We start from the raw sequence: 26,769 nt of genomic DNA on the forward strand, positions 1-26,769 counted from the left end.
TGATTCCTTTTAAAGGAATATTTTCTCTAAAGCAACATATGCTGATAAAACCAGGGAGAAGAATCAACATCTTTGTTTAGGATTTTTAAGGACTCAAACACGTTTTCCACAATCTTACTCAACCACTGGTCAGCAAAATCATCATGTTTTTGGTCAAAAACTTTTTCAATTCTCCTGCTCTCATGGTAGATTTCCTCTGAGATCAAATTTATCTGTTTGGGGAAATTGACAAGGCATCCCAGGGGATGTCACACCTTGAACTCAAAGAGTGAAGAGACTTCGTCAAGGAGAGTCCTTGTTCCCTTGCAAAGGGAAAATTGTTGTCATTGTGTGGAAGGATAAGAAGCCCATTTATATGTTGAGCTCTCAATCAGGGTCCATGGGGAATGACACCACTGGTAGATGGCAACACATGAAACCATGATTCAAGTTCCAAGCTCCCCAGTCATGATGACCTAAAGTAACAACATAGGCAAGCTATTGCAGGGCTGGAAGAAAATCAAAAATTGGTGTTGTCTATTGTAGGTCTTTGTGGACATTGCAATTGTGCATGCATACATGTATATTTTGGAGAAACTGTTACCACATCACCAATCAAGAATCCAACTGTGGTTCCATTTAAATCTTGCAAAATTATTGAATGGACATTTTTCGGCTTGGTAGTTGTCCACAAGTTCTGAGCATTAGAGGGCATTGGTTTATACACAATTCTCCATATGTTCCTGTAAGTGCTGTTCAAAGCAAAATAAGGAGACATGGTGCAGGATGGCTTGCAAACTTTGTGGTAAATGCATTTGTTTAGATTGTTTCAAGAAGCATACCACAGTGGATCTTCTTTGACCATTGGCACTAAATTTGAAAACTTGAGCATGTAAACGTTTTAAAATTTGTAATAATTTTCTAAAGAATAGTTTTCTGAATACTCAATTGGTCGAAAATAGCATTAATAATGCTTTATCATTAATCTCCTTCATTTAATAGGTTCGTTACATACAATTTGTCCTGAAATGCAACAATTTTCTGTGAGACATCAATGAATCCATAAACAACAAGGGCAGTTCACTTAACTTGAGCTCTTGATAGTTGCTGGATGCATGTGAGAAAAAATATTCTTAGCAGCAATGGAAAATTTATTATCTTAGGTGTCATAGGTGTCCTGTGCCTACAAAGGCTGCAAAATGAAACTAAAATTAAACTATTCACATTTGGGTGCACAAACACTGAAGTGAGTACCAATTGCAATGAATGAACAAAAACAGTATATTTTCCTTCTCTTCCTCACAATTTAATCATCTGTAACTGCTCTTTGTGGCTGGGGGAGAGTTCCAGCCTGAAATCTGGAGGACATGAAGGACTGAAAGACTGTGGACCAGGACAAAAAAATGTAGGGCAAATCCTTAATTTCACACCAAAGGAGAAACTCCCTATGGAAGATATACAAGTGTACAAACATTGGCTTATTGACTGCCTATTCTTTGGAAGAGAGCTTTGGGTCAGTTATCACGAGAGTAGAGCTGTATTTACAGATCATGGAAGAAGCTAAGGAGATGACTAGTGGACTTGAGAAGCAAAAACCTGACAAGCCAGAAGGACGAAGAAATAGAGATCAAGGCGACCAAAGTTCATGGCAGAAGTATTAGCACCACATCCAAACCAAGAGATTGCATTGTTCCCTGCTCATCTTCAGACCCATGCAAAGACAGAGACCTTGGACTTTCCTGAAACACCATAGGTGACTCAATGTAGTCGATGTGCATCAATGGGTTAGACTTCCATGAGACAACCCAAAGTGCTTAAAACCTGCAATGCCAGCTGTTAAACTATTTGCCATGGCTGATTTCAAGTTAAGAAAGTGGTGTTTAAAGGAACCAGTGGTCATTAAAGACACTGCCATAGAAGGTAGACAATCCACCTTGGAGATAACTAAAGACCAGTTAATTATGACCAATACCCTAGGGGATTAAGGGGGGGAGCTGCAAGAGATGTTTCCACCTTCCATGTGGAGCCCCTTGACAACAATAAAGCACCCACCAAGCAAAATGTAATGAGAACTATAGCAAGCTTACCCAACCAGCTTCAGTTCTTGGCACCATTCACTGAGAGGGCAACAGCAGTTTAATTATGACCCAGGCAGCAGCAAATTGACCGGCTGTGAAGATGACTGCCAGAACCGTGGAGTTAAAAGAAAGAAGAAGGGGCAACAGTTCACATATCAACTGGTACAAACAAGGGTCAAGTATCCATTTATAAAGCTACGATTTTGAAAGTTTGTGACAAAGGCACAGGCACTAGAGGAGAAAAGTCTACTAATTGCCTACAGCTGTGGAGACTAAAGGAGATGAAAAGAGGAAGAGACCAAGGAAGCTCTCACAGAAAGTGAAGGAGAATGTTAAAGGGGATGAAGGAAAAGTTCAAGAAGGAGATGTATACAATAATAAAGATGATACAACACAGTATGGTTTCAATGATTGCCCTGCTGTCTCTTGAGTTTCTGCTGAACAAGGATATTGATGTTCTCACTACATGGTTCTCAGATAACTTTCTACAAGCCATTGCATCAAAAACGCAAGGAATGACTCTAGGTAGTTCCCAATACAATTATGATTTTAACCCATTGGCATCCAGTGCGCCCTCATGCGCCCAGAAAAAAAAACACTCTGAAAATTTAGTGGGCCCTCATGCGCCCTGTCAGATATGAATCGTTTTTATTGGCTGTAGCTAAGAAACCTTATTCCCCTGACCTGCATAAATTAACCTTTCATTTGACGTTAACTTCATCATTCTGTGATTAGTGAAGGTTTTGTTAAGTTTAATGCGAGGCTTTCATTCAAACAATAACATGCCTATGAAGCCAGATGAATTTTACATTAAAATTATTTTGGATGTTCTATGATGCTGACAACTTCTATATGCCACCTTTCCAATTTTACTTGGGAAAAAAACACACCAATAGTGAACTCTTTCAACAAAAGGGTCTGGGGTACTACATTGTTTGGACACTCGGTGAACCATATTTAGACGATTGCCGACATTTTTTATTTTATTCTTTTTTTTACTTCAGCTATTTGATACAAGATTTGGAGTCAAGGGGTACATACACTTGTGGCACTGTACACACAAACTGGAGAGACTATCTTGCCGACCTAAAGCAAGCCAAGTTAGTTCATGGGGAGATCAGAACCCGTCAGTGCATAAATATGGTGGCCACAATGTGGAGAGATAAACATGTTGTGTCTCTTCTATCAACAAACACTCCTCCAGAACCTGAAATCCATGCTGCACAGCTGGTTGTGTGAGGAAGAAGAAAGCAAGTTGTTCCCACAGACTCCGTGAAGAAGCCAGATGTGGTCACTGTGTATAGCACAGGTATCAATGGAGTCGATGTAAATGATCAATACCATAGCTACTATCCTCCAGGGTTAGTTTCTTGAAAGTGGTGGAGGTATTTGCGTTGGTTTTTCTTCAATTTGTCAATCGTTAATGGTTACACTCTGGAAAAAGTAGCCAGCAACAAGGTGCAAAGCCAACTGGCATTCAGGCATGAACTGGCGAGGCTCCTCATAGCTGGTTACAATGGATACAAACGTCCCTCTACATCAGGCAAGCAGGCTATCCAAACCCTCTCCAGCAAAAACTTGAAAAGACACTTTCTCAGAAAGTTGCTAGGTAGAAAGAAAGCATGTGGCATGTGCTCAAAAGACAGGAGAAAACAAAGTGATGGATGCACCTTCGACATGTAACATGGTTGTGAGCAATGCAGCCTTGCATTATGTCAGCAAATGCATGGCAAACTCTCTTGCTTTTCAAAATGGCACAGAGAAAGTTAACCCTTAAAAAAACACTTAACCTTAGTTCTTAAATTGTATCAGTTTTTTTTTTTTGTTCTTTATATCGCTGTATTAGGCCGTAAAGGCCTATTTCATTTCACCTTCAATTTGCAAGTTGTGAACTGGTCAAAGATAAAAACAACAACTTTCTTTGTGTTAATATTCTTATATATTCACGTTTCATGTTAATATTCTGATATATTCTTATATTACTGGTCACCGATTAATGCCTGTCCATCAACCTTTTGTTGACTGACTGACCGTTTTTTTTTTTACCAGGATAAATACAGTTATTGTTATTATTATTATTTTTATTATTATTATTATGGTGAAAAGAAGTTTGTTTTGGCCAAGGAAATTAAAGTCGTGAAAAATTTTAAGAGTGTGTTGGCTGTCTTTAATATACGATATTACATCTCTTTACACTGTCATTCCTAATGGCGAAAGTCTTCTGGCCCTTAAACATTTTTTGATCAACATACTGTTAAGGAACCTAAATCTGAAACACTACTACCCTTAACCGAACTAGTGCTCACACTCAATTGTTTTTCATTCAGGGACAACTTTTTCAAACAAACCAGTGGTGTAGCCATGGGTTCCAAAATGGGACCTAGCTATGCCAATCTTTTTGTAGGTTGTCGAACACCAACTTTTCAGCCAATACAACGGCTCCAAACCTGAACTTTACGGTCGCTACATCGATGACTGTATCGGCACAACCTCCTCTACCAGAGAGGAGCTGACTCAATTCATAACCACAGTCAATTCTTTTCACCCGGCTCTGAAATATACCTGGGAAATTTCTGACAATTCTTCATCCTTTTTAGACATCAAAGTTTCAATTGAAGGCAACGGTGTATGCAATAGTGTGTAGTACAAACCTACAGACTCGCATAATTACTTGTTGTATTCGTCTTCGCATCCATCTCACGTTAAGAATTCCATTCCATTTTCTCAGTTTCTAAGACTTCGTCGTTTATGTAATGACGACTCTGATTTCCACCACAAATCAGAATTAATGTGCCAGTTTTTCAATAACGTGGTTACCCTGATTCTGTCGTTCAAGCAGGTTACCACTACGCCCAACTTATTGATTGACATTCAGCACTACAAACATCACAAAAGGAAGATTCCGACCGCATTCCATTCACTCTCACGTTTCACCCTCATAACCACTCAGTTAAATCCATCATTCTTAAAAACTTTAAATTACTTCAAAACAATCCACTATCTTTTTGCAGCCTCTGCTCATTTCATTCAAATGTGACAAAAACATAGGCAATTTTTTGGTCAGAAGTTCCTTTCAGAGTAATGACCAACCAGGCACTTTTAAATGCGCTCGTGCACGATGCAAAACGTGTCCTTTCATTCACAACACTGAGAAAATATTGGGACCCAAACGATCTATTAAGATCACCGATCACTTCACGTGCACCTCCGCCAATGTAATCTATTGCATAACTTGCACTTAATGTAAAAAGATTTATATCAGCAAAACAGGAAGACTAGGTGACCGCTTCTGAGAACACCTTCGCGACGTGGAGAGGAATGACAAGGACACATCAAATCCAGTCACTAGACATTTTAATTTACCTAACCATTCTAAGCAACACATGGAAATCTGTGGTCTTTCCTTACACTTAGGTAGCACAGAAAGCCAGAAAACTCTTGAACAAAAGCTCATCTTTCAAACTGGCAGTCTAAATCCCACAGGTATCAACGAATGCTATTCATTTCACTAATTTATTCGTGTTTTTCTCGTTGCCATGTTCCCATCAATCATGTAGCTCCTTTTTCTGCCTTTAACCCTTAATCTGTCAAGCGCGGATTATTCCGCGCATATGACGTCATGGACAAAAATCGTTGTTTACATGAAGTAGAGTTCTCCCAGGTCGGCTATAAGCCTCGTTTTCATGTCTAAGGCTGTTTACGAACCTGCTGAAATTTTTTTCTTGAATTTGGTGTTTTTTCTTCAAGCCTTCGATTTAAATGTCCTGAAGGGTATTTAAAGATGGCGTAGGTAAAATTAGCTTTGCGTTTGAAGCCATAACTCAGTCATTTTTCGCTCAAATTTGGTAAAACTTTCTAAGAGCGATTTCAACATGGCGGCAAGACAAGCAAGAACATATACAGCAGAGGAAGTTGCTAGGATTGTCATGGATGTTCCCGAGGATAGCGATGTCTCTGACTTCGAGGGGGAAGAAGGAGATCAAGAAAGCAATATGGACGGGTCTAATACAGACTCTGACGAATCATACAATTCTGCGAGTGAAATAGAACATGAAGCTATTCCACCTTTGGAATCGGATGATAGTGAGAGTGATTTTCAGCGAAATGAAACAACAAATTCCACTAGAAGACGATCGAGTAGGGGAAGACCACGTGGCAGAGGAGCACGCGGAACTGCTGCACGAGGGGCAAGATCACCATCCCCTGCAAACCGACGTGATGAAGACAATTCAGCTATAAGGTGGGGAAATCGTGATGAGAATGTTGTTGTTTCATTTCCTGAATACAGGGGGCAGCACGGCCCTATTACTCTTCTGGAAGCTGACTCTGAGCCAGTAAATTTTTTTAGTCTTTTATTCCCTGAAGAACTCTGGGATATTTTAGTAGAACAAACAAATCTGTATGTTGCCCAGAAACAAAGAAAAACTTGGCTCTGTGACACAAATAAAGATGAGATGAAAGCATTTGTTGGTGCCCTTTATTTCATGGCTTTACACAGACTGCCCAATTTTGATCATTACTTTTCTCGGGATTGGGTATTTGCTGTTCCTGCAATGCAAAGTGTTTTTACCAGGAACCGATTCTGGCAACTGTGGCAGAATTTTCATTTGGCTGACAACACAAGGCAGCCTGCTCCTACTGATGATGCCTATGATAAGCTCTACAAGTTAAGGCCCATGATCAATGGAATGAAAGAAAAATTCGAGCATTCATACAATATTGGCCAGAAAGTTTGTGTTGATGAGCACATGGTAAAGGGAAAAGGGACAAATCCTTTCAAACAGTACCTTCCCATGAAACCAATCAAAAGAGGTACAAAAATCTGGGAATTGGCTTGTTCGTGTTGTGGATACCTTTATGATTTCCAGGTGTACACAGGGAAATCTGGTGGAAATGCTGAAAAAGGTCTAGCACATCGGGTTGTTACTGACCTAGTTGCGCAACTTCAGGACAGAGGAACTGTATTGTACATTGACAATTTCTTTACCAGCATTCCCCTTTTGCAAGAGTTGAGTGAGCTATCAATCAGTGTTGTGGGAACAATAAGAAATAATCGAAAAAATTACCCAAAGGCTTTGCAGGGTAAAAACTTACTAAAACAAATGAAGCGTGGTGAATTTCATACTGTGGCATCTGAAACAACAGTTTGCACAGTGTGGAAAGATACCAAACATGTTTCTTTTTTATCAAATGTGCACTCTTCTCATGGCAATTGCACAATCACCAGAAAACTGAGAAGAGGTGAACAGGTAAATTTGCCCTGCCCGCCATGTGCAGTTGACTACAATAAGAACATGGGTGCTGTCGATCGACATGATCAAATGGTGCGCAATTATGCTATTGATCGCAAGTCCAGGAGATGGTGGGTGAGAATGTTTGTTAACTTTTTGGATGCAATTATGGTCAATGCATACATTGTGTACAAGGAAAATTTCCGAATTATGAACATGCCACCTCCACAAAAAACCCCAAAGCCATTGTCCCATGACAAATTTATGGCTGGTGTCATCCACAAGCTGATTGGAAATTTTTCTTGCCGACGTCAGCCTGGCCCAGCACCAGCCATGCCTCCCCCTCCATTTCATGGAAGGGACCATGATTCTGTCAATCTTGCTGACCTGGGGCTCCTGAAGTTTGGAAGATGTCACCACTGTTGCATTGGAGTGAAAGGAGCAAAGCGAAAGGAAACTGGCTTTGGCTGCAGATCTTGCATGAAACGTTTATGCCGTTCTGGTTGTCATGAAGAATACCACAGGCAGAACAATATCTTCTAAATATTGTCTAGAAGTACATTTTTGAAGAAACTTGTAAGATTTGTATTTTCCTTGCAAATTTCTGGTGTTTTCTGGTAATTTGTTTTGAAAAAGTAAGAAAATTTCCATAACTTATGCAAATGTATGGAATAAATAAGCATAATTTATGTAGAAAACGAGCATATCCTAGTCCATCCCATAGCACATTTTATTAGCTTTATTATGATATGTAATAAATCATGATTGGTTAAAATCTCGAATTTTAATGATTTTTTTCTTAAAATACTCTTGAAATTTCTATAATTATTCAGAAAATTCTGACAGATTAAGGGTTAAAAGCACACACAACTCATAATTCCCTTATTCGCTCCGACGAAGGGCTAATGCTCGAAACGTCAGCTTTTATAATCGTAACGGTGGCCAATTTACCATTTCAACTTTTTTGATATATTCAAATTATTTTTTAATGATACTTTGCTCAGTGCCTTACAGTTGTTTAAAGTTGACACTAAGCAGTCATTAAGTGAAGATATTGTTGTTGAAGCATTCCTGAATACACCAATGCTCTTTGTTACCTTTGATAAGAAAACTAAAGTTGTGGCTGCAGTCAGTGTTGCAAAGAACTAAACTGCAGCAAGAACCAAAATAATGGTAAAGATCAGGATGCATCAACTCTATATTACCATTTGACAGGATACCAAAGCCATTATTGTATCTTTCACTAAAGACAAAAATGTTCATGTTATTATCACTGGGACAATGTTCTGTTCTAGCATTCTCCTTCTCCCAAGTGACTTTTTGTATTTAAAAGTATTTAGATATCATATATTTTATTGAGTTTGTACATTCAATTGAAAACTGCAACTGAAGTACATTTATGAACAGTATTTTTAACCCTTTGTGACCGGATGGCCGATATATCGGCCATACAAATCACGCGCCACAATTCTGCCCAGCGGATACTCTGTTTTTAGTTCCCAGTCCTCAAACGGTTATAAAATCAAGTCTCCATCTTGGATCTTTCGTTTCGAAGCGTTTCTTGTTCATTTTCATCCGAATTTTGTCAATTTTTCTCGAGTTTTCGACTAGTAAATTTCGCAGGAACATTTAAAGGGCTTCTGCAAATGGCGTCACACTCAAGGACGTATACTGTGGACGAAATATTGGAGTATTTAGATGATAATTTCGACATTCCCGATGATGGCTTGAACTCAGACATTGAAGGGTTTGAAGATGAAGAATCCGACGACGATCAGGGCAATTTCTTTCCAGATCATGACATGGAAATTGGTGATAATGAAGAAGAAGTTACTTTGGCTGCAGTTGACATTCGAGAATCACCTGCTGCTGAAGCAAGTGCTGCTAGAGGTAGGCCAAGAAATTCATGTGTAAATGAGTACGAGTGGAGCAGAGAAGCAAGTGATGTGGATATTCCAGGATTTACTCAGCCTGTAGGACAAGTGAATCCGCTACCAAGAGGTAGTTTGGTTCTTGATTTTTTCCAGCTGTTTATTGATAACCACATTCTGGGAATTATCATAAGGGAAACAAATCGCTATGCCCGCCAGACAGTGACACAGAGGCAAAAGGATCCAAATTCATGGAAAGAGGTTTCTTTAGAGGAACTGAAAGCTTTTCTTGGACTTCTTATTGCCATGAGTATTCACCGGGTACCTAGTTTGAGAGATTACTGGTCAACTGACTGGGTATTAGGAGTCCCAGCTTTCTCAAAAGTCATGGCCAGGGACAGATTTTTAGACATATATTACAATATTCATTTGTGTGACAATTCACAAATGCCCCAACGTGGCGATGAAAACTTTGATAAGCTGTTCAAGGTGAGGAGTTTTATGGAGAATCTGAACACAAAGTTTAGAATGAATTACAATCCTCATCGAGAGCAGGCAATAGATGAGGCCATGATCAAGTACAAGGGGCAAACATCGTTGAAACAGTACATGCCAATGAAGCCCATAAAGAGAGGCATAAAAATGTGGTGCAGGGCTGACAGTTCTAATGGATACCTGTGCGAATTCTCTATATATACTGGGAAGTCACGTCAAGGTGTTGAACATGGACTTGGATACACTGTAGTTTCAAATTTGTGTCAGCACATAAAAGGGAATTGGTACATTATATTCTGTGACAATTTCTTTACCTCAGCAAAGTTGATTGAAGATTTGTACCAGAACAAGATTCTTTGCTGTGGTACCCTGAGGTCAGGTCGCAAAGGCTTTCCAAGAGAACTGTTCGACAAAGCTGCCATAAAACGCATGCAAAGAGGGGACATTATTTGGAGAATGAAAGGTCCCATGCTGGCGTTGACATGGATGGACAAGAAAGCTGTGCATGCAGCAGGCACAAACCAAAAAGCTCCATCAGATGACCTGCCAACAGTCAACAGGAGGAAGAAAGATGGCACTGTTGAGCAGGTTCCCTGCCCCGAAACAGTGTCATCTTACAATGCCCATATGGGGGGTGTCGACAGAAATGATCAGATGAAGTCCTACTACACGATCCCTGTTGCAGGGAAGAAATGGTGGAGTAGGATCTTCTATGATTTAATTGACAGGGCAATTTTCAACAGTTTTGTTCTGTATCAGGAATCCCCACATTGCGCGTCAAGAAACCTGAAGAAATTTCAAATTGACCTTGCCAAGCAGCTTGTTGGCAATTTCTGCTCACGTGGAAAGAGGGGACGGCCTTCTGATGAAGGGCCCCAGCTTGCTCGCTACATTGAGAGGCACTTCCCAGACTTCTTGCCCTTAAATGAAAGTGGCAAGAGAAAGGAAAGAAGATGCAAAGTGTGCTATGACCGGGGAATAGTGAAGAAGACCAGCTACTTTTGTCCGGATTGTGACGTCGGCCTGTGTGTGGCACCTTGCTTCAGAGTGTTCCATCAGCCTTGAATTTCAACAATGTGAAGAACAGGCATTAAGTTAGTTCAGTTTTAGATACTTTTTAGCTTTAAAGACATGAAAACACTTTCAGAAACAAAGTTTTTTTTATTATTCAGTGAACATTAATTTAGGTGATTGCGTGACGTGACACATGCCGTGACAAAATCGACATATAGAAGAAACCATTATGAACCAGAACACCAAGTTAGGAGTCAAAATCATCAGTATAAACTACTCTTTATTTTAAGCAACATTTCAGAATTTTTCTCTCAAATCAGAAAGAATTGTGCTTCTTCCAAAGTCAGTCAAGCATTGTTTTGTGACAGTTGAGATCATATTTCACGTCATCTGACAGCTGTCAAACCAAACATAATCATCGAATAAGTATGAATTTGTATTGTACATTTATTAATCAAGACTATGACCAAGTTTCAGGGACTTATCTTTATTATTAAATTTTTTATGATTTTTTTTAAAAATTACAACTAAGAAACTTGTGTAAACTCAAAAATTAATTCAGGTCCCAAAGGGTTAATGCTTATACATTGAGAAGAGAAAGTTTCAACACGAACTCAAGGCTTCTAATGCAGATTACTGATGTTGCCACTTATAATTTTCAATAACAACAGTAACCCGTCTCAGTTGAAACCTTCAGTAATTATCAAGTAGTAGAGCTGTTCACATTTCTTCATACTCTCCTGTTGTTAAACTTTCTATTCATTTTTTATATTACAGTTCTATGTTCATTAAATTTTCTGATGTAAAAGAAAAAAAATCACAATTCCTAACTTGAATCATGTTTTGTTCTTACTTATTGTATCAAATACATACAGTTACGGTTCCTTTTGTAATGCAGGCTGTTTCTTACAGATCAGTAGCACGCTTGTCACGCGCAAATGGAAAAATCACGGATTTGCTCGAATCTTTTAAGAATTTCTCGGCGCACAATGATCGGACCTGCTTGAGACTTTCCAAAATAGTTACACATATGTTAAAGATGATTTTGGACTAAACAGAGGTAGAATAAAGGTTTTTTGAAAAAATTGAATCGGAGCCGAATTGTAAAGTTAGCGACAAAAACATGGCGTCACGCGTAACTCGCGTGGGCTTCACTATTCACTGTTTTTCTGTTTTTGCCAGCGTAAGTTTCGTCTATAGCCGTAAAACTTAACAGGTGATGAAAATGGTTCCCTTTTAAGCGAAGTGGCAAACAAAATCCTGACAATTGGGGCTAAATCTTTGTTAAAATCAACAAAAGTGTTCAACATATAATGCATCACGCTTAAAGCTTGGTAGAGACAGATCATTTTCAATTCATTGTGCGAGTCATAATTCCCGAGTGACAGAACAATTTAACCTCAAAATGTAATGCTCATAAGTTGCTTTTCGCTCTCCTTCCGTTTTTTGTGTTTTTATTGAAGCGTTGTCGAGATATGAATTTTTTTCTGCGTTCTAAACAGTTGGCAAGCGGTGTGATCTGCCGCGCGATAATTCTGGTCATTGAATTTCCCAATCGTCTTGTTTACGAAGAGTGCACTGGAGCGTGTAAATGTTAACATACGCAAAATGCTCAAATAACAAGCTAAATTTTGCTACCAAAATTGATCGAATCCGTTGAAAGCCGACGAAAATATTAGCAATAAGTTTTGTTCGAAACATTTGGTCGACAAGTTTGATCCTGAGGAAGGTAAGTGATCGAATTTCGAGAAAAAACAAGCGCGACGCTCTAGTCATTTTGACGGCTTCCTTCGCTTCCAAATCGTCCCAAAGTCTACAGAATCAAGCATTGTTTTCGATTTCCTTATTAGGAAGTAAAATATTGCATTTCGTCAGAAATGAGCGGGAAACCCCCTGAGCACGTGCCGCATGTTTCAAGGACGCAGTCAAGTACACGTAAGTACAAAAGGCTGTGTTGTTCGCAAGCACAAGGCTGTGAAATTGAATGCAAAGATTATGGATTCTGGAGTTTCTAGGATTCAAATGTGGCGAGAACAAAAGAAGAAGGAAAGACAAGAGAAAAGAAGAGCACATTATGAGAAAAACCGAGAGAAAATTATTGAAAAGGTCGTGGAAGCCAGAAAGAAAAGTCGAGAAGCCAAGAGCGGACAACGGCGGAATGTTCCTATCAAAGATGCCACAAAGAAACGTCGGCGCGAACGAAACCAGCAAAAGACAGGTTCAAAAAATAAAGGGAAACTTGAGGAACAGAGAAAGATGGCTAGAGAACGAAGTAAGCGATACCGTCAAAAAAAGAAAGACCAAAATGCACAGGTTCAAGCGGAAGCCACACCGATCGACGTTACTGGTACGCCGTTCCCAAACAGGATGGCCAAGAAACGTGCCATTGGACGAACTAAGAAGAGTCTCCCAGATACACCGGAGAAGAAAGCAGAAATAATGGCAGCTATATCAGAAAGTCCACGTACAAGGAAAGTACTCGAGAAACGCGGACTAATGAAAACACCAGAAGAGGAGAAAGAAGTGAATGCACTGAAAGCGCTTGCTAGCGATCTCACCCAAGGCCTTAAAGCCGTCAAAAATGACAAGTCAAACAAAGGAAGAGCTGCACTTGTCGCGGCAAAATCACTTTCTTTTGGTCAAAATGTTAAAAAGAGTAGAAGCCAGAAGACACTTTCAAAGCTCATAGCCTTGGATAGAAGAAGCATCAAGTCGGGAATTGAAAAACGCGAAATGATCTTAAAAGGTGAAGAGTCAAGCTGGCTTGCAACCAAACGAAAAACCAGGCGGGATGCAGTCACTGAAGAAACCAAAGAGCTTGTTTATGATTATTGGAAAATGGTAGCAAGTAGACCGACAGGAAACAAGAAAGACTTGATTAGAAAACGCGTTGGAGTGAAAACGTGGGTTGAACATCCGAAACACGTGCTTGAAAAAACCCAAACGGAAGCCTACGTAGAGTTTGCGTCAATGCATCCAGAGATAAAGATATCTCAGCGAAAATTTGAAAACCTGAAGCCTTATTTTGTTAGGGGGGCAAGGGAACGAGATAGGCAGACTTGCATGTGTCGTCAGCACGTTGAACTTCAAATTGTCTTCAAAGACTGCATGAAGTTTAGGAAGAGAGTGATTGATGAAAGCAGGGAAGCTAATCAAGCAGCTACAGAAGTGTATAACTCAGTTGGAAATATTATTGCGCAAACACTTTGTCCCAAACCCGAAGATCAAGACTATCATAAATTGAAATGCTTGAAAAGGGAGTGCAAAGACTGTGGAGTTCACAACTTGGTTTTGTTGCCAGAGGAGAAAGGTGTTGGCAATCACGAAGTGAAATGGAAGCGTTATGACTATGTGTCGACTGGAAAACTTACCACTGATGGAAAAGACATGAAGAAAATAGCCCTTGTCGAGAAGTGCACAGGACCAAAGGAACTGTTTGATTATTTTATTCAGCTGTTAGGACAGTTTCCTTACCATTCCTTTCTTGCTAAATGGCAGAGGGAGCAGCTAGATTCTCTTCTTGAAAACCTTCCTCTTGATCAAGCTGTGTGCATCCACGACTATTCCGAGGGTTATGCCTGTCGGTTTCAAGATGAAATCCAGTCCCAATACTTTGACGTAAACAAAGTAAGTCTTCATGTCACAATTCTTTACAGGCATTCAAGTGCTGAGGTGGATGGCATCCAGAGCACAGAAGAGGAACCAGCAATTTGTAAAGAGCATTTGTTTGTGATTTCCGATGACGTCACCCAGGATCATGACTCTGTCCTTCACATCCAGAAGTTAATTTCAAACCATTTAGAAGAATCAAACTGCACTATCAAGAAAATGCATGAATTCACAGATGGATGTGCAGGACAGTACAAGAGCCGACACTGCTATGGTGACCTGTCATGTTCCCTGGCAACTCTTGGATATACAGTCCAGCGAAACTACTTTGCCACCTCCCATGCAAAGGGAGAACAAGATGCAGCTGGCTCCCATGTCAAACAGAAGGCAACCTCAGCAGTTCTCTCCAGGAAAGCCACACTATCAAATGCAAAAGATCTTTGTAACTTTCTGAAAGAGAACTTCTCTGAACCAGCTGCTTCCTCATTTCCTGCTAGGCAGAAGTCAGTGCAGTTAAAGCGGCGCATCTTTTTCTATTTGCCATCTACTGGGGAGCTGAGTGTTGCACGTAACAGGGACGGTGGAAGATTCTGCACTGTCAAAGGCATCCGCCAACTACACTCTGTAAGAACTTGCAGTGAACAGCTAAAAGTCTACACAAGAGAAAGGTCTTGTTACTGCCATGGTTGCATTGTTGAGGATTTTGACAGCTGTGAAAATAAGGAATGGGTGGGCAACTGGAAGGAGATTGTTCTGTCAAGAGAGCCCTCAGGTGTCATGACCAGGACAACTGAAGATGCAAGCACCATTGAACATTCAGTTCAAGTTGCCGACCTGGCAACGAAAGAAAGCACTGTGGCTGTGGCAGCTGAAGATGATAGCCACTATGATTACTACCTCCTTAAAGTTACTAGCAATGGAGTCATTTCCCTTCAAGAAAACTTTGAGGATCCTTATAGTGGAAGCATTTATTCCAAAGGAGAAGCTGTTCTTCTTGGAAATTTCTTTTTAAGGGAGAACATTATTGATCGCACATACAAACTAGATGATAAGGTGGCAGGAGTATTCCCAGGAACTGTGCGGTACATTTGTGGACCACTTGTGTCAAAGCGAAGGAGAGCAAGACCAATTTATCAAGTTCCGTTGGATGAACATGAACAAATTCTGGCATCCCTTTAACTGTTTTTGCTCTTAGTAGCTTCAAATTTACATTTTTTGCCGAAACTTTCCTTAAAATATGGTATTTATGCATTTTTTTAAAAAAAGGGCGTGGTCGCATTGCATCATGGGTAATAGAAAATTAGCTTGAAAGGCGTCCGAATTGATCAAGATGACCTAATTTCAAGATAGGAACTAATTTCCTTCCCTTTCTGACTTATTTCTAACAAAAATAGATTCATTAAAATATTTTTCAATTTTACCCCAATGTTACGCCTTTGTACATCAGAACTGTGCTACTGATCTACAATAAACTTGTTCATCCCTGATGTCTATGTTCCAGTCTCTGTATTCCAGATTTTATGCACCTAACCTTGCAGCTAAAATTATTTTAATCAATTCTTGTTCAAATTGTTGAATTGAACTTACAAGCAAACCTACACAAAACAAGACCCCACAGAAGTACCGCTAAAACCCAGCACTTAACACACATACGCATTGGGGACCAATTTTTAACATAAGCCACAGGCTTGGAAAATTGGGCAACCACTTCCTACATTATCAACTTCAAATAAATTATTCTCATTATTATCAGTTACTACCTAAGCATCAGTCACCACCACCAACAACAGTCTTTCTCAGGACTACAGTACACTCACTAAGACGATCACACTACACTTTCACAGATCATTATCAGTAGATAATGTTTTTAATCAGCCATTTGAAATGTTGTTTTTATTTGAGAAGATGAGTTTTTTTTAACTCTAAAAAGCTTTTTTTGCACCCTTGCAATTGAGGTGGTGGAGTGTTCACTGCTGTAAATATGTTTGTAATAAAAAGTATAAATCTAGCATAAAGGAGCTGGGCATGTGCAAATGATTAAATTAGTGCCACTCTCCAGTTCACAAATTATTGCATTTAAGTCTTGAGTAAGACCAAATAATAAAACAATATATCCTCCAATTTTTTTAAAATTAAACAGCCGCAAATAAAAGACAGACCATCTGATAGGGTGCAGAAAAAAATGGAAAATTGTGGAGAAATTTTTGGCAATATTATGCAGAAGAAATTGACAATTATGCGAAAAAGATGCCAGATTATGCGGAAATTTCTAAAACAATAAAGTTGTTCCCTTTTCCACTGCATAAAATACATCTTACCACGAATTTTAGTCCTTTATGATATGTTTGACCTTTTGCTGCCATTCGTGGACAGGTATGTCTTCGTTCAACGCAGTTTTTTTTCATAGTTTTCGTTGTTGAGTTTGTTCGAAGCTTAGTAACCAGCCATTAAATCGGACAAGGAAAACTGGACACCAGAAGTCCCAAAATGTTCTGGTTCTCACAGAAAATCTCTGAATGATCACTGCACTGCTGTAGTTTAAGTTAGAATAAAGGTGCTTGTCAAGGACAGACTTTCTCAAGTGACCCAGCACAACATTACACGGCAAACACAAAAGGAGGCCATTGTCTGCGTGAAAAACACCAGGGTATTGCACAGCTCGATCCTTTGCTGACTTACGGACAGCTAAATGAGGGTCCTTTTTTAGCTCTCCGATAACAAATTTAACCATACACAAATCGACTCATAGACTTAACAGATCTAAACAAGACGTTCAAAACTGCCGGTGTTCCTTCTCTGGCATTCGAGTTTCCCACGCAAGCATCAAATGCAGTTTCTTAGCAGTTGATGCTATTCGCTGAGATGCAGATGCCTTTTATCCAATAATAATCAGTATTAAAACAAAAGAAGAACCCAGGCCCATCACCAGAAGATGTATGGTACACCTGGCGGCTTACAATTGTTTACGAACGAAAGGCATGTTTTCATTGCTGTTTTGAGTGAACAACTTCTTCAAAATAAATATAAATATAAATATAAAGGTCTTTATTAAGAATTATTGTGCAAACAGACGTGCTACAATTAACATGGATAACATGAATAAAATGAATAAGGAAAAAGAAAAGGTATTAATTACTATTGAAAAGACATCTATTAATAAAAACTGATTTAAAACGGCTTGTCTTGACCTTAGGCAAAATATAATTATGCGACCTAGTTCTCAACTGCCGTGTTCTCTGGGGAGGTAAGAGATCACTCAACGCAGTGTTGGTGGAAGAGATCCTTTGCCATAATTTCTTATCTCTATTACAACGGATATCCAAGATACTGTGTTGCTTTAAGCAACACAGTATAAGTTAAGCTATTTTTGCTTCTGAAGATGGTAAGCAGTTGCTTTCTCGCTTATATGTAGAAATTTTCTAGTTTTACGTGGAAAAATGCCCCAAGGATGCAGTGGATACAGAAGTAAGTGAATCATGCGGATCCGCACCACCACATCCTGTCAGATGCCCTGAATAGAGAATCTGAAATTTTACCTTTTGTAAAGAAAGTAAATTGAATTAAATATCATGCTCTCAAATGGTTGCCTACCATGTGATTGAATTCTTTTTGGCCAGCTCATAATTCACTTTGTTCATAACATACAACTGAAGTCCAGCAGAGAGCTGTTCCTTCAGACACTGAAAACTCTTCCAAAAACTCACCATTAAGTTCATATGGAATTGCTTTTCATGTGTCTAACCTTTTTCAAGGGACAAGAAAAATCCACTTCGTTGTGGAAGCAACTAGCTCTCCCAAATTTAGACAAAATTTTATTCTGTTGTTTACAGCATGGCTCTTTCCGTGTAATTGATAGAATTCTTTTTATCACAAAAACTTGTGGAGAAATATTTTTAAAACCCTTGGTGTTTGTTAGGTAACCCATCTATATGAAATTTTACAACTTTCTAATCAAACCAGCCAAGTTGAGACACATTAATCTTTAACGCTCTTCATTAATATTTCATGGAATATACAGTGAATCACAACTTAATATAGCTAAATCTGCTTCCACTACAGTTACTCACATTTCCTTTCTCCCATCACGTGCAGTTTGCTTTCCGCTTATGAAGTACTCTTTCCTTTAGCCTGAGTATTAGCTTGAACAAGTCCGTGTTTTGTACTAATGAAGGAACCTTAAATGAACGAAACAATACAAGCTCTGAAGACAATTTTATGCAAGTTGGGTTCATGTACAATGACTTTGGATAAACTGAGGTATGCACAGGAAACTGCATTACCCCCTGTGTATTTTCATGAACATTTTGTAATAAACATGATAATAAAAAATGTCTTGCAGAGGAATTAATATTGCAACACTCAAACAATACAAGCTCTGAAGACAATTTTATGCAAGTTGGGCTCATGTACAATGACTTTGGATAAACTGAGGTATGCACAGGAAACTACATTACCTCCTGTGTATTTTCATGAACATTTTGTAATAAACATGATAATAAAAAATGTCTTGCGGAGGAATTAATATTGCAACACTCAAATGCAAAAATATTTCCTTGGAATGCGTTTTTTTGTCTTTACGTGAGCTCCCTCAAAAAGGTTGTCTACCTCATCATCAAGGTAGCCAAAGTGCTGAAGTTCTTCTTTCTTTTTTTAGGGGGGGGAAGAGATAACTAAACCCCAAATCAATATTTTCCACATCTTTTCTTTTTTGTACAAGGTAAGATCACTGACCCTGACCTATTGTTGTAGATTTCATTGGAGGGGGTTGTAGCAGTATAATAAGTTTCTTCTCTGACCCCTTGCATAACTTGAACCAAAAGGGCGAGGCCCCAAATTCACCATTGGAATTATAAATTCCTAACACCTCGGGCACGGACGACTATGAAATACGAGTGGGTTGCCCCGGTGAGGGGGAGATATTGGAGCTTGGAATTAAACACCACTTCTCTGTGTTATAAACTGTACAGTAAGAATTAGAATGTTTGCGAGGGTTTCATTAAGGGCCGGGCATCGGACAAATTGACCGGTTGAGAGGAAGGTTTTGCCCACCTGGTTTGACGATCTGCTGGAGGAAAGTTTGTCTTACAAAGAAATTACATTCCAAAAGTTTTGCCCGCCTGTGAAAACCAGTTGCCCTTCTGCTGAAAACGTGAATGACACCCCTGTCTTTGTGGGAATAAAAACTAATCTATATCATAAATATGACGACTCACCTCGTTCAGCTCGCCAAGTGTCTGTATTTTCCACAATCTTCGCCTTCGGCGACAAACACTGTAAACGGGAGGGAACCTAACTATCGGATACCTTCGCTTCGAGGTCGTCGTCCACGCGACATTACGATTCCCCCATCACTGGCTAAAACCCGACCGGCACCAAATTTTCAATTCAAATGTTCCTCAAGTCAACAGTCAACCGAAGCAGTACAAGATCTACAAGAGACGCGTACTGATTTAGATTAACATTCCACGTGAACAAACCTCTGACACTTCGGAAGAGATGTTGATTTTTCCACCAAAAATAAACCCATCCTCCAGTTTAAGAGCCTCAACCTTTCTCTTCCATAGTTAGCCAGAGATGTATCCAAAGGATGCTACCTAGAGGATGCCAGAGATTTATCCCAAGGATGCTACCTAAAGGATGCTTTCCTCGCCACATCACACCCCAGCCGCTGTCGATCTAGTTCGAAAGCCGAGCTTGATCGTACGACTATCATATGTCTGTTCCCAGACCCCTCGCATCATTTGAAAACCTGATGGCAGGGCCCCACGGGGTGAACCCCAAATAATTATTATTTTTATTTCTTGGGTCATGGGGTTCGAGGATTGAGTCCGCGTTGGAAATTTCTATGCCCCCACTTTCAATTCGCCAAAAGATTTAGATTCCCAATTTGAAATATCTACTCTCAAAAATTTGGCGGGCATGGTAACTCTTCTGATCATTAGAAGAGTCAGGTCACATGGCTTTAGATAATCTTTAAAATAAGTAACCTTTTTTATCCACGGCTAAGGTTTTTTCCTTCCTGACCGACACATTTGAAAAATCGATAGCGAACGACTGTGAAAATATATCTTCCGTGTAAATCTCAGTGTATATGAAATAAAATATGTATCTACATATATGTACAAATTGAAAAAAGCATTGAAAAGAAGAAAAGTAAAACGTCCTTACCAACTAAAGGCTTCTTTCAACGATTGCTGTGCCTAAGGAACTCGTTTGATAAGCCGTGTAAACAGCCCATGGGACTCTGTTTATCTAATGTCGCTAGGAAAACTATTCCAAGGGGTGGCGCTACTGAGACTATAGCAATCTTTGTAATAGTTTATCTGCAGTAATGGCACTTCGAGTTTGTTGTCAGTCCCTTAAGTTGCATGCAGTCTGTTGGTTAAGAGCATAAGTTTGACTCTTCCTCCACCGTTTATGTTTCTGTCACGTCGAACTATATCGTCGCCCAGGATATCGAAATTCATTGTCTTCTACAGTCTCATCGAGCTTAATCTCGCCGATCGATAACATATCCATTTCGTTTAGTGCCAGAAAAACTCTTAGCTCTTCTGAGATGTTAGTTTATTGATATTCAAAGAGACTAATTCAAAACCACGTTGAGGTGGCACTAGTGAGGTAGGCTCTTTACACCATTTTCATTCAGTTTACGGGATTCAGTGTTGGATTTAGTGCAATGAGCAGGTACGGGATTCATGGAGAGTACGTAACATTTCAAAACTAGACTTTTTTTAAAGTTATCAAAAAAAATTATTACCTTAAAATCGAGATGCGGCCCACCTTTGTTTGGTTCATTTTCTGTGATGTTTAAGATGCTTGTTCACTTTTTTCGCTGCTCCATTTAATTCAGTCCTCAGTGGCATCAGATGAGGTCTCCGATCGTTTTGGCAATTTCCAACGGTTCTTTACCTCTAAGGTCGTTAGTGCCGACGTAAGGAACAACTCGGTCCGCTGAATACTCCGGAGATCCTTCACATCTATTATAGTGGCGCCAGAGAATAAATTGACCACCACTCAATGGCCAAAGGGTTTTTTTGGCTTGGTACCATGGATATTTTTTATCATGGAGTCTCCAGTTAACAGGACTTTACATGAGCTAGCCAAAAATACTAGTTTCGGTCCAAATTCACCTCCAAAACGGCAAAACCAAACGTCATTCAAATCGAAGGGGTTGCTATGACCAGATTAAAAGTTATAAGCTACTGCAATTATGAAAAGAATTTTACAAAAGAGGAAACAAAAATAAAGGACAGCGAAAGACACTTCCAAACGTTGTAAGAGATCCGGGACCAATCGAAAATTAAGATGTAAAATCGGTGATCGACACAGTGTAAACTGTTGAACGTTAGATTCGAACGAATAAAATATGCGGTGAAGAACTTGCACTAGCGATATAAACAAAAGAAAAATATACAGGAAAAAAGTAACAGAATACTGATGAAAGTTATTTGCGTAGAACAAAAGGCCTAAATGAAAATGCAACAAAAGAAGAGTAAGAATTGGTAATAGGTTACGCCAAACGAAATTTTTCCGGCAACAGTACAATCTTCCACAAAAAACTTGACAAAAAGACATTGACATCCGACTGTGCCCCATCCTTATTGTTCCTTTGTTTTCGTGTTTCATTATTTTTCTTTTTATGGCTAACGAGTTGCCATTTGTTATGATCAGAATTTGTATTGGCGAAAGGTATTTTTTGACTCCTCGTCATTAACTGGATCTGTTCTACTCTGTTAGAAATGTTTGACGTTTTGATCGACTATGACCAGGAGTTTGGTTGACTGCTTTCAGCTCTCGAAAAGATTTGCAAGGCAAATGAAAAGGTGTCCCTTACTTTATATCTTGTTTCCCTCTCTCAAGGACGAAATGAAATCGCGAAGCCCGTTGTCCTCGATTTACAATTCCTCCATTCACCAGAGGACTGCTTGGAGTTTTTCAGACGCTCCCAAATACTCTCAACATCTTCTTTTAGTGAAGCCAGCATTGGGTTGAGATTTAATGATGTTCCTCCCTTAGAACGACTACCTGGACACTACAAGTGTGAATTTATTTTATACTTTTAAACGTGAGCTTCTAGCTTTTCATAGTTTAAAACCTTTCTCTTCTTATAATTCTCTAAACAGCAGGGCGTGAGTTGAAAGGGGAAGTGTGACTAGGTATGGGAGAGCTATACATTGTTAACTCATTTCTAATAGAAATACTCCTTTTATTAACTTGATAAAACGTTGACTCCACTTCTTCTCTCTTCCTCTTGTTATTATGATTTTGTCTTTTTTTTTTTGCTTTATTTGTTTGAAATATTTATAAATTGCTGCATTCGAGAGTATACATAGACAAGAATATTTCTGGTGGAGACAACAAAAGCAAAAGCTGATTACGAGACCCCAGTGTTCATAAGGTACATGTACAGAGGGATATTGACTTCTAATAAATCGTTTGAGAAAACATGTTCGCCTGGTGATAGATAACATGCTCAGCCTATAATCAACATGGAAAAGCCAACATAAATAGAAAGCGGAAATCTTGGAGACACATTCCACCAGTTACCTTTACAAAATAAGACGATTACACTTCGAGCTATAAAAAGTACACCCATCCTGATACAATTAATTGCTTGTTGTAACTAGCCACGGTTAACGGCTTTAACATTTTTGAATGTTCGAGGCCGTCTGCATTTTCAAAAGTCGTTGAAATGAAATCTATAATACACAAGAAGAATTCCTAGTATTTAGTATTTAAGATATACATGAATATACCGGCAAGCGATAGGTAGGTTGCACATCTTGTGGCGCACTGTGGTTGAGGAAAAAAAAAGCGAACAATCTCTTCATATCGTATTTCTTTTTGTATGAATCTATAGCGAATTTCTTATGGTTACAATGATATAGAATTCAAAAGGAACAAATTAAAAAATTGATGTTCGCACGACACTCCATCAGCGGATCCTAAGATTTTTAAAGTCTAGCAAAAGGGGCCCAACGCCTCGACTTCTGGCTGAAGTGCGGAAGGAAACACTACTTCAAATATTAATGGCTAAAATTAGCAAGATTAATGATAAACCGTGCCTTCCATCGGTGTGTTCATTCCACCGAAGACTTTCATCAATAATTCACTTTCTCCAAATGGAAAATTCAAAAACTCGGAAAAACATGGAAAACTCGATTTTCCTTAGTTTAAACGCCCAGCCTAAAGCATCATTAAGTTAGCGTTGAACATTTTGACATGCTAGGCATTATCCGTAGAGCTTACAAGGCTAAACAAATTGAAACGCGAAAAACGCGTTCAAGTTTACCATTCATATTCCAGAATGAAAAACAACCCTACAGCTGCTTAATTTAAAGAATTTATCCTCAGGTAGCATGGGTTGTTAGTCACATATAGAATTTAAAGAGCTAGCTGTCACAGGGAATAACGTTCCAGCCAACAGTAGCGTCAGCTTGAAGTTTAATTTTCCTGGTCTTGAAGTAAACGTTCCTTACACAGCCAGTGAAGCTGGTATCGTATTTGTTGTAAGTCATTTCCGCGACGTTCTCACCTCCTCCTGTTATGAGACATTACAAATTAAGTGTTGATAAGAAATGCAACGATTTAATTCTTTATTTCCGTTGTGAGGGCTGAGGGTCTGAAAGTACATGGGATCCCTCTTTATCGGATAAGTAAGAGTTAATAGTTATCAAACAACGCGACATTTCCCTTAAGCCAATCATACGTAAGTGTGGGATCCCGTATGGGGAAATAAATCCTGCTTTCGCCCTTTTTCCTTCTTTAATTCGGAATGCCTTGGAATTTTTTTTTCTCAGTGAAACTCATGACTGATGGCTTCTTATAGCCTTATATTGAAAGTACTGCACTTCTTGAAATCATCGAAGCCCGGCAAGGAGGGTTTTTTTGGAGTACAACGAATGTAGGATAGCTGGTGCGGAGTAGAGTATATTTTTGTACTTATTGCAGTTGTCAGTTGGCTTGGGTCTTCTCAAAACTAGAACATCTTCCTTGACAGTCAGGTAAACTCTTCTTTACAAAATAATTTGAATATATCAACAAAGTTGAAATGGTAAATTGGCTAACGTTACGATTATAAAAAAGCTGACGTTTTGAGCGTTAGCCCTTCGTCGGAGCAAAAGACGAAGGGCTAACGCTCCGACGAAGGGCTAACGCTCGAAACGTCAGCTTTTATAATTGTAACGGCGGCCAATTTACCGTTTCAACGTTGTTGATATATTCAAATTATTTCGTTACCCCCACCGACGCAGCCCCAAACAGTTTCTTTAGAAACTATCAGCCTTTCTTCTTTACAAAGCTACTTACCCACAAATATAGATCCCTTGATATTCAGCCCCCTACTTCCTAAGACAGAGGTTCCATTGACTGGTTCTTGATTATCAACTTTTAAGGAGCCGTCCATGTACCTCCTAAAAAACATGCAAGAGAGACGATAAATTATCCCCAATTTCTCCACACACGAGGGTTCAAAGTGGCCATATGGTCATACGTCAGTCTAGGATGCGAGGGATCTTGGTGCTAACCCTCGACCAACGTCATGACTACGGGAAAAGTACAGACTTGCTTCGGTGCGCAGGCTTCCTTACCTGAAAACCTCGATTAAGTGCCACTCTCCGTCGTTGACTGGTAACGAGGATCTGAGAATAGCAGGGCCAGAGCCAAGCTCGAATCTGCGTATAACAATAAAGCAATGGTAGCCATCTTTCAAGGCACAAAAGAATGCAATAAAGCGAGTATCAAAGTCGTAACGAAACAGCCTTATCTTGAGGAAGGCATAAAATGATTAATGTATGCAATAAAGGCGATATCTACCGCGCCACTCAAATACTATATATCACGTATAAATATAGAGGCAAGACCGATAGAACGTAGATAAGTAAATTTTAAGACGGAGCACTATATTTCGGCTGGCCAAACCAGCCTTCTTCAGGTGCAGTGGGAATTTACAGAGAATTAGGGTGATGCTTCATAGATAGCTGTATGATGTAACAGCGGAAATATGTAAAACTAATTTGACTGACAATGAGATAACAACAAAAATAGAAATAGTGAGCAAAAATAGAAATGAAGTAAGGTAAATTGGAGAAATAACTAGAAACTAATACATTTCTTCGCGAGCGTTAAGGCCATCTGGATAAATAGTGTTGCCTCTTGAAATTAAAAAAGCTTCCCTGGCCTTGCGTATCGAGTCTCTCTTGGAAAACACTTTTTCGATAGCGATTAGCTCCATGTCGTGAGCAGAGTGGTTAGGAGAGGAAATGAAGTGTTCTGCCGCTGTAGTAGGTTTAGATTTAGAGTTAGGTTTATCAATGGTACGGCGGTGTTCATTAAAACGGTCTTTTAAACGTCGTTTAGTTTCTCCTATGTATTGTAAGTTGCAGCGGTTACACATTAGTGGAAGAGTGTGAAGTGCTGAATTTGATGGTGGGGTGGATATTGTTAAGATAATCAACGAAAATTTTTAGGTTATCTAAACCTTCGGTCCAGACCATAAAGATATCGTCGACGTATCTAAACCAAGTGTGGGGTTTACATGGGGCATTTTTCAAAGCGTTAGCTTCGAAAAGACCCAGAAAAAGGTTAGCAAAAGAAGGGGCCATTTTGGTACCCATGGCTTTGCCGTGAACTTGGAGGTAATGAGCATCATTAAAAGTAAAATTGTTCATGGTAAGAACCATACGAATGAGGTCACAAAGTGTGACGGTAGGAATAGAGGTATTGGAGGAGGTACACAGAAAATGGTCACAAGCATTAATACCTTCGTTATGTGGGATATTGGTGCAGAGGGATGAAACATCAAGTGTAACTAGTAAAGAATTAGGGGGCAAATTACCAATGTAAAACAATTTGTTGAGGAAGTCATTGGTGTCTTTGATGTAAGATGGTAGTTTGTGAACGAGTGGTTGGAGGTAGTTGTCAACAAACTGGGATATCCGTTCAGTGGGGTGGCTATTGGATGAGACAATAGGGCGTCCTGGATTACCGGGTTTGTGTATTTTGGGTAAGATGTAAAATCGTCCTGGTCTTACGTCAGTCTGTAAGAGGTATTGTTTTGTTGTTTCGTTGATGATTTGGTCTTTATGCATCCTGGTAACATAAAAGGTAACACGTTTTTGTATATCAGCAGTGATATCGTTTGTCAAGCGTTTATAAAATATAGTTGTCTGTTGCATTCATCGATGTACCAGGTTGTGTCCATAACAACAATACCAGAACCTTTGTCGGCGGGTTCTATAATTATGTCTTTACGTTCCTTAAGTGAGCGTATGGCTTGTCGTTCTGTAGGAGTGAGATTATCCCGGATAGTTTTAGGTTTACAGGTGGTTATGTCAAGTTTAACAGCATTAAGAAAGGTGTCAAGGGCTCGTTCTCGGTCATGTGGGGGGTTCCAAGTGCTTTTGTTGTGGAAAGGGGTGTCATTTTCGTATTGCACTCTTCTTGCCATCCATTACATACCAAAAGAGCCATTCCGTTCAGTCTAGCACTCCG

The 26,769-nt window shown here is 39.4% G+C and overlaps 2 protein-coding genes and 1 long non-coding RNA gene across 3 annotated transcripts in view; 1 reads left to right on the forward strand and 2 right to left on the reverse strand.

Moving 5' to 3' along the window:
* LOC148725247 (uncharacterized) overlaps positions 1-19,965 on the reverse strand; it is a 35,993-nt gene extending 16,028 nt beyond the window's left edge. Inside the window, exons 1-2 of the long non-coding RNA XR_015990863.1 lie at positions 19,491-19,965; positions 18,345-18,452 (exon numbers count right to left, since the gene is read on the reverse strand). This is a non-coding gene — a long non-coding RNA (uncharacterized LOC148725247). The remainder of the gene's footprint in view (positions 1-18,344; positions 18,453-19,490) is intronic.
* On the forward strand, positions 11,578-15,697 carry LOC148725248 (uncharacterized). Its single transcript, XM_088730907.1, has one exon. It carries the CDS (start codon positions 12,577-12,579, stop codon positions 15,454-15,456), a length of 2,880 nt encoding a protein of 959 aa, XP_088587033.1. The 5' UTR covers positions 11,578-12,576; the 3' UTR covers positions 15,457-15,697.
* A 2,497-nt stretch (positions 19,966-22,462) lies between the features above and the next one.
* LOC111328227 (basement membrane-specific heparan sulfate proteoglycan core protein) overlaps positions 22,463-26,769 on the reverse strand; it is a 48,293-nt gene continuing 43,986 nt past the window's right edge. Inside the window, exons 57-59 of the mRNA XM_088731468.1 lie at positions 24,867-24,950; positions 24,586-24,689; positions 22,463-23,818 (exon numbers count right to left, since the gene is read on the reverse strand). Of these exons, the coding sequence (XP_088587594.1) occupies positions 23,670-23,818; positions 24,586-24,689; positions 24,867-24,950 (337 nt within the window). The 3' untranslated portion in view covers positions 22,463-23,669. The remainder of the gene's footprint in view (positions 23,819-24,585; positions 24,690-24,866; positions 24,951-26,769) is intronic.

This window comes from Stylophora pistillata, chromosome 8 (genome assembly GCF_964205215.1).
Source record: "Stylophora pistillata chromosome 8, jaStyPist1.2, whole genome shotgun sequence".
Lineage (NCBI taxonomy): Eukaryota > Metazoa > Cnidaria > Anthozoa > Scleractinia > Pocilloporidae > Stylophora > Stylophora pistillata.

Excerpts from the sequence above, each read along its gene's own strand:
- LOC148725248 (XM_088730907.1), top strand. The coding sequence starts at position 12,577 with ATGTTTCAAGGACGCAGTCAAGTACACGTAAGTACAAAAGGCTGTGTT.